Source organism: Arachis hypogaea, chromosome 18 (assembly GCF_003086295.3).
Source record: "Arachis hypogaea cultivar Tifrunner chromosome 18, arahy.Tifrunner.gnm2.J5K5, whole genome shotgun sequence".
In the NCBI taxonomy this organism is placed as follows: Eukaryota; Viridiplantae; Streptophyta; class Magnoliopsida; order Fabales; family Fabaceae; genus Arachis; species Arachis hypogaea.
The window spans coordinates 76578725-76587567 of NC_092053.1; the positions used below are offsets into that span (position 1 = coordinate 76578725).

Here is an 8843-nt window from a genome sequence, read left to right on the forward strand (position 1 = left end):
CGGAATTAATGAACGTAACTAATAACCCCGGCCTTACTAAGAACTCCACAGTTCTTACCCCTTCTCTCTCCCTTCCCCCTCCAGATGGAAGCATGAGTACCCTTCCGTAGTTTGCTGATGACAGTTCTACAAAGAGGATTCCGCTCTAGGTAGTCTTCTGAGTCTAGAGTGAACTCCGTTACTTGTTTATATGTATATATTGTGAGGCCAGCCAACGTCTGCACCCTGTTTATCTACAAACTTTAGCCTATGTCCTCCGTACGATGTTGCTGTTTTGTGGCCATTCGATGAAGTACTTGAGAGACGCTCTTTGATAACATATCATCGTGCAGAGGAGTAGTAGACGACCTTCCACCTTTTGATGACGTTCCACCTGACTTGAGTTTTGAAGACCTAGAACGTACTTTCCCTCGCTTTAGTAGTTTAGAGGGACTAGGTGAGTATAGAGTCTAGGCTAGCCTGGGCGCCAGCTTAGGGACTTCTTGAAAAGGTCAGGACCTGGGATGTTGTATGTATATATATGTATATAGATATTATTTAGCTATATCTAGGGGTGTTCTAACTAAAAGGCTATACTCTAATAAAGGCTGGATCACAGAATCATATCAACTGCTTGTGATATATTTATGTATGTTTGTTTATAAATGTTTTAACTGTTACTATTTGTGGATTGATTATAAATGATTCTGTTTTTAATCCAAACGTTTTTTTTAAAAAAAAGTACCTCGTAAAATAACTACGCTTTTAACAACGAATCAGGCTCATATAATAAATAATAGATAATAATTAGGTAGACAAGTTGGTAGCGCTCAGTTTCTAGTATGATCATGACGTACCAGAAATTAGGTCGTTACAGAATCTCATAATTACCTTCATAAAACACTTACGGAGTGGTAATAACATGTTAGTGAGGCAAAGATAAAAGAAAGATAAAAAGTTGAAGAAAAAAAAAAGTCGAAGAAAAAGTCTATAAAGTTTTAAAGACAGAAAAACAGACAGAGATTAGTGAACGAACTAGGGCAACATAGTTAGTTCTTGAGTTCCGACTAAGGTTTGGTATAATATGAAAAGTTAAACTGTTTCAGTATAGACTTAATGAACCTATACTTGGAACAGACTAACTATTCATACCGAAATTTACATAAGCTTTAAATACATATGTTAAGCAGAGAAATCAAAGCAGAGTAAAGAAACACAGAGAATAGAGTAACCAGAGAAGAATAAAGGGATACAGAGAAAAGAGTAATCAGAGCAAAGTAAAAAGACAAAGAGAAAAGAGTAATGTGATAAAGAGAAATGGTTTGAGTTAAGATGTTGTAAAAGTAAAAGCTGTAGAGTTTGTATAGCATGATTAAACAGAGAAAGAAAGAGGTACTGCATAAGAATGTGAAAGTGATGATGAATAATGAGAATGTTAATGAATGATGATAATGAGAATGATTATGTAAGAATCTGCTACAGAGAGGCAGTCAGATAGATGGTGGTACGACCACTGAGAACGCTTTCCTGGGATACCTTGCTATAATGCTTTGCTGTAAGACAGAGGTTGCTTACAGAGGTATCGAGATGAGTGTGCTCCTGTAAAATAGAGGTTGCTTACAGTGAGTGTGTTGTTGCTCCTGTAAGACAGAGGTTGCTTATAGTGAGTATGTTGTTGCTCCTGTAAGACAGAGGTTGCTTACAGTTAGTCTGTTGGGCATATATCGGCTAATAAGTGCCGCCCTGCAAGACAAAGGTTGCTTGCAGTGGATACCCTGCAAGACAAAGGTTGCTTGCAGTGTATATTGCCAACAGGAAAGCCTTATCCAGATAGAGGTTGCTGGGTAACGTCGGGAGCAAGTATGTAACTGACAGATGAGCTCATTACCTACACTAGGGCTAGACATGCATCATATTTGGTTGTGCATTTCCTCTGTTATGATTGTTGTTTGAATGTATGCCTTCTTTGTTTTCATTCTATTCTCTGTGTCTGTGTTTTGTTTTCTTGTATTCTTTTGTTTGTGTTTTGCTTTTTGTTTTCTCTATTTTCTCTATTTATCTGTTTCTTCTATCTACTGTTTCTCGGTATTCTGCTATTTATCTGCTAAACAACACGGAATTAATGAACGTAACTAATAATCCGGCCCTACTAAGAACTCCCTAGTTCTTACCCCTTCTCTCTCCCTTCCCCTTTCAGATGGAAGCATGAGTACCCTTCCATAGTTTGCTGATGACTGTTCTGCAAAGAGGATTCCGCACTAGGTAGTCTTCTGAGTCTAGAGTGAACTCCGTTACCTGTTTATATGTATATACTGTGAGGCCAGCCAACGTCTGCACCCTGCTTATCTACAAACTTTAACCTAAGTCCTCCGTACGATGTTGCTGTTATGTGGCCACTCGATGAAGTACTTGAGAGACGCTCTTTGATGACATATGATCGTGCAGAGGATTAGTAGACGACCTTCCACCTTTTGATGATGATCCACCTTACTTGAGTTTTGAAGACCTAGAACGTACTTTCCCTCGCTTTAGTAGTTTAGAGGGACTAGGTGAGTATAGAGTCTTGGCTATCCTGGGCGCCAGCTTAGGGACTTCTTAAACAGGTCAGGACTTGGGATGTTGTATGTATATATATGTATATAGTTATTATCTATCTATGTCTAGGGGTGTTCTAACTAAAAGTCTATACTATAATAAAGGCTGGATCATCGAATATTGTCAACTGCTTGTGATGTATTTATGTGTGGTTGTTTATAATTTTTTGATATATTATTAATTGTGAATTGATTAAGAATGATACTGTTTGTTAATCCAAATGTTTTCAAAAAAAAAAGTACCTCGTAAAATAACAATGCTTTTAACAACGAATCAGGCTCATATAATAAATAATAGATAATAATTAGGTAGACAAGTTGGTAGCGCTCAGTTTCTAATATGATCATGACGTACCAGAAATTGGGTCGTTACAGGAATGCCAAGCTATTTAATTGAGGAGTGGAAAGCTCTTAGATACTCAACCTCAGAACAATAAAGCACATTATTATAAAGAGATACCAGAGAGGGAAATTGCAACAGCAAGGGACACCACAAATGAAGTAAAATGCCCAGGAGGGGGCAGAATGGAAGTATAATGCCCAGGAGGGGCCAGAGTGGAAGTAGAACACCTAGGAGGGAGCCCAAAAAGGGAGGCAATAGACATCCATTCTAAAGACGTTCCCCCAAGCACCTTGACAACCCTTTTCCAGTCACGCTGGACACTCATCCTGCAATACCCAAGGCCCTAGAGTACAATGCCAAATTGCCATTCCCTTAGCAACTTTAGAGACCCCTCACTTTTCCGAGTGATACGGTGCTTACCCCAAGAGAAGAGTGCAAGGTCATTGTTGCTGAAGGATCAGAGCAAACAGAAACACCAGAAGAGGTTAAGAGCATTAAAGTACTTCTTTAGATGTCATAAGAAGACATTGAGTATGAGCAATTCATTCAGTTCTTATACAATATTCCTTATGCTATGGTGTTGGAGGAGGTGCCTCCCTATAAGGCCCTCATAAAAAGCCTACTCTCTAAGAAGAAGGTCTTGAAGGAAGATGAAATTATGGTCTTGATCAAGAAGGGCGAGTATAAGGAGGTGTATGTTGCTGAGGAATTGAAGAAAAAAAAGGCTCAAGAAGAGATTGGAAGGACATTGCTACACGCCCCATTGGTGGCACAGGAGCCTGAAGTACCATACCTTCAGAAGCCCCAAAAGGAGTCCAAGGATGAGCACCACTCATAGTTCTTGGAAGTCTCTAAGAAGCATCAAATCAATATTCCTTTTGTTGAGGTTTCGAAGGAAAGACCTCCCTCTAATTCACTTATGAAGGGCTTACTATCTGAAAAGAAGGCCTCAAAGGGAGATGAAACAGAGGTCCGGACTAAGGAGTGCGGTGCACTAATTCAGAATAAGCTGCCAAGGAAAATGCCAGACCTAGGGAGATTTCAGATTCCATGTACTATTGGAAATATTACTTTTAACAAAGCCTTCTGTAATCTTGGCTCAAGTATAAATCTGATGCCTCTGTTTGTAATGAAAAAGCTAGGAATCCAAGAAGCACAAGCAACAAGGATAACCTTGCAAATGGCTGACAAGTCTCTAAGGCAGGCATATGGGCTAGTAGAGAACGTTCTAGTCAAGGTTGGAGAGTTATTCCTCCCGGCAGACTCTGTAATACGTGACATGGGAGAGGATGCAGATGACCCCATTATTCTAGGAAGACCACTTCTAGCCACTGAAAGATCCCAGATAGAAGTTGAGAGAGGGAAATTGGTGCTGAGGTTAAATGAAGACTACATGATTTTCAAGGTTTTTAAATCTCCACTATCCCATGACAAAGGATGTACTTGCATGCATAGTACAATGCCGAAGCCTCCTCCATTGGTGGAAACTCACACAGTTCCTTGATGGGGGAAAAATCGTCGGTAAAGATTTTCACAAAAATAATCACGTTGCAAGTATAGACCTAAACCGACAATCAAGCCTCAATCAAATTTAATTTGTTTGTCACTTAAGCAAACCCAATAAAAATAAACCGAAGTATTTAAACCTCGGGTCGTCTCTCAAGGAATTGCAGGGAAGTGTAGTTATTATTGGTTATGATAAAGTATCTTTTTGGGTTTTTAAATGTTGAACAAGGAATTTAAATGACACGGAAATAAACTAACAATTAAGAAAAGTCCTAGCAAGGATTGATAATCGGAATTCCTATCCTCATTATCAACGTCAATTGTGATGGTAATTGTAAATTGCACTCACTTAGTTAACCTCTAACAAATAAAGAAAAGTCAAGTGAGAAAATCAACTTGAATTCAGAAGTCCTAATCAAAGACTAGAGTTAGTGAAACTCAAACCAACTAGCAAGTTTCAATCACCAACCAACATGAGACTTATGATGATTCAAGAGTCTCCAATTAATCAATCCAAGTTAAGAATGTAAAACGCTAAATTAAAACCCACCCAAGCATTTTATCAAACACTTGGAAGGCGCAAAATAAAAGCATAGAAAACTAACAAGTAATATTAAATCTAAACAACTAATTGCAAACATCAATAATAACAAACGAAGAAAGGAACAATAATTATGAAATACCTCAAATTGCATTAAATAGAAAATTGAATCTAACATGAGAATTCATAAACTAAATTGGGAACATAAAGTAATCAATAAGGGAAATAAATAAACTAGAATGCTAGAACAAATAAGAGTAGAAGAGAAACTAAATTAAACTAAGATAGAAATCAGAAATTGAGAATTAAAACTAAGAAACCTAAAACCTAGAGAGATGAGAGAGCCTCTCTCTCTAGAAAACTACATCTAAAACCTAAAATTATGTGAATGAAATGTTGAATGAATGATTCCTCCACTCTACAGCCTCTAATCTGTGTTTTCGGGCTTGGAACAGGGCCAAAAACAGCCCATAAATCACCCCCGACGATTTTTGATATGTCCAGCATGTGGCTCTGTCATGCGTACGCGTCGCCCACGTGTACACGTCGCTAAACTTTCGCAGCGTCATGCGTATGCGTGATCCACACGTGCGCGTCGCCTAACTGCATGGTAACTATGGCAAATTGCATATCATTCTGAAGCCCCGGATGTTAGCTTTCCAATGCAACTCCCCATTCGGACCTCTGTAGCTCAAGTTATGGTCGATTTAGTACGAAGAGGTCAGGGTTGAAAGCTTAATAATTTCTTCAATTTCTTATATTCCTTCCACTTTTGCATACTTCCTTTCCATCCTCTAAGCAATTCCTGTCCTATAATCCCAGAAATCACTTAACACACATATCAAGGCATCGAATGGTAATAAGAGAGGATTAATAATTAGCAATTTTAAGGCCAAAGAAGCATGTTTTCAATCAAAGCATAAAATTAGGAAGGAAAATGTAAAACATGCAATTTATATGCATAAGTGTGAAAATAATGGATAAAATTCACTCAATTTAGCATAAAATATACCACGAAATAGTGGTGCATCATTCCCCCAGACATCAAACCTATGTTTGGTGTTAGGCTATCACCACCCACCAAGGGGGAAGATCCCAAGAGGAAGCTGCTGATGACCAGAATTCACTCCCCATATAAAATAATGAATCTGTTCTTTTGGTAAGCGCACAAAAAATATCATCAAGTAATAACCCACTAAGAGTGGGGTCGAATCCACAGAGATTGGCAGATTTGTGCAATTTTAATCAATGGGTGAATTAGTCAAGCTGAGTAATATAGATTGTGATTGCAGAATTTTAAATAGACAGAAATGTAAATGACTCAAAAGTAAAGAGAAGCAGTAAAGTGCAGAAAAATAAATGGCAAGAATGTAAAATGCTGGAATGTAAATGGTTGAATTATAAATGGGAATGGAGAATGACAGAATGTAAAGAAAGCTATAAAGAATATGGAAGAAAAGAATAGGGGGAATTCATTGCGATTACGAGTTGTTGCTCTCTTTGGATTAAATCCAACACATCTCATCTTCAATCATGCAACTCATTGACCTCTTGGCAATCATGATTGATTGAACCCCAATCCCTTGGTGATTTAATCTCTCAAATCTTGATAATCAACCAATTCCTTGGTCTAATTGCTCATGAAGAGAGATATGCTTGGTCCCTGATTATACCACACATACTCATAGATCCAAATAGTGGGTGGATTATATGTCACCATATACAATCCCAAAACCCAGATCTACTCAATTGTGAGAAGTGATTTTAAGCATGATTTCATGTTTCCTTTTCCAAGGTTCCCATGAAATCCATTTTGTAGTCAACCTCTTTCCCAAGATGATTGAACACTAGCATGAAGAACGAAATTCTTTCTAGCAAATCAAAGAGAAGATAAAGAGAAGAAGAAATTCACTATCATTAATCCATCAAGTACAACAGAACTCCCTCTCCCAATGAGAGGGAATTTAGCTACTCATAGCTTAGAGTAAAGTACAAGAGATGGAAGAGATGAAGTGAAAAATAAAACTCAAACTTGTAAATCCAAAAGCTAAGTTCCCAACAAACCAACCCCTTTTTCAGTACTTCTAGGGGTTATTTATACTACTCCTATCACTAAAATTAAGAAAATACAAAAGAAAAAAGAACATTATAGCTGGAGGGAAAGAAAACTTAATAAACGTGACTCGTCAAGCTTGACGTGTGGCTGGTGTTTGAGTGGCGTGCCACGGCTAGCCACTAAGTTTGGCTTGGCGCGCCACGCCCAGCTCCACAAGTGGCACGCCTCTTGCATTAACCTCCCTGGCGTGCCACGCCTTCGAACCCAAGTGGCACGCCCAGGTTCTTCTCAAGCATTGGTTAGCCAGGCATGCCACGCCTTCGAGCTCAAGTGGCACGCCCAGGCTCTTCCCTCTTGCTCCTCTTCTCTGGACTTTTGAACTGGCGTCGCACGCCCAGGATCTGGCGTGCCACGCCCATTGTGTGCTCTTCATTCACCTTCTCTGGAAATATGTACTGGCGTCCCACGCCCATGGTAAACCCTTTCTTACTTCTCGGGAAAACAAAGCTGACGTGCCACGCCTAGTAAGTGGCGTGCCGTGCCCATGTATTATGTACATGGTCCCTTTGTTCCAGTAGCTGGCGTGCCGCGCCCAGAATTCAAGTGGCACACCCATGGTTATCTGGCCTTGGCATTCCATGCCTTAAAGCTCAAGTGGCACGCCCAGTCTTTTTTTTCTTTGGTTGATGAGGCTGGCGTGCCATGCCTTCGACACCAGGTGGCACGCCCAGTAAGTGGTTAGGCTTCTTCAAGCATTGGCGTGCCACGCCTGAGATTCAAGTGGCATTGATAAACCACTATTTTATGATTTATCTTTTGCTCAGTTGAGTGTTTTTAACAATTCTTCACCCACTTATTCATAAAATTTGCATGGTTTTATAATTCCTTCCTTATTCCATGATATATATGAAAACATGTTTCCTATGCTTTAAAAAAATATTAATTTTAATTATCCTTTATTACCATTCAACGCCGTGAACTATGTGTTAAGTAATTTCAGGCTTCATAGGGCAAGAAAGGCTTAGAGGACAAAAAGGAAACACACAAAAATGGAAGGAACGCACAAAATGGAGTTTTAAAGAAAATGGCAGTGACACGCATGCATGGACGACCCGGACGCGTTCCTAGCGCAAAATGCAAGTGATGCGCATGCATGGACGATGCGGACGCGTGCCTAGGCGCAGAGCACAAACGATGTGAACGCGTGACTGACGCATACACGTGACAAGGAAAAACTCCAAATGACGCGCACGCGTAACCCACGTGCACGCGTGATGGACGCTACGTGTAGAAAATTGCAGAAGTCGCCCCCAGTGATTTCTGGGTCCTTTTTCGGCCCAAATCCAAGCCCAGAAACATAGAATAGAGGCTGGAGAATAAGGGAATCAATTCATTCATTAATAATTGAATTGGAAAAGGACAATTAGAGGCTTTAGATGTAGTTTTAGAGAGAGAGAGGCTTTCTCCTCTCTCTTAGGTTTTTAGGATTAGGATTTCTCTTAGTTTATGGTTATTTCTTCATTCCAGGTTCAATGTTCCTTTAATTTAGTTTCTCTTCTACTTTTATTTGCTCTATTACTTTAGTTGCTCTATTTCACTTGCTAATTACTTATGTTACCAAATTGGCTTATGAACTCTTCGTGTTAGATTTGAATATCCTATTTAATGCAATTTGAGGTATTTCAGATTTATGATTGCTTTCTTTTATTTATGACATAAATAATTTAGATTTTTTCCCTTTGCTTTGGTTGAGTAATTGGTGACACTTGAGTTATCAAACTCAGCTGTTGATTGAAAATTAGAATTTCCTGATTGATTTGGGTC

General features: G+C 39.1%; 1 protein-coding gene across 1 annotated transcript; it reads left to right on the top strand.

The window, feature by feature from the left end:
- Positions 1–3835: 3835 nt before the first annotated feature.
- On the top strand, positions 3836–4420 carry LOC112770108 (uncharacterized). The gene has a single exon (XM_025814526.1). The coding sequence runs from the start codon at positions 3836–3838 to the stop codon at positions 4418–4420; it is 585 nt and encodes a 194-aa protein (XP_025670311.1).
- Positions 4421–8843: the final 4423 nt, after the last annotated feature.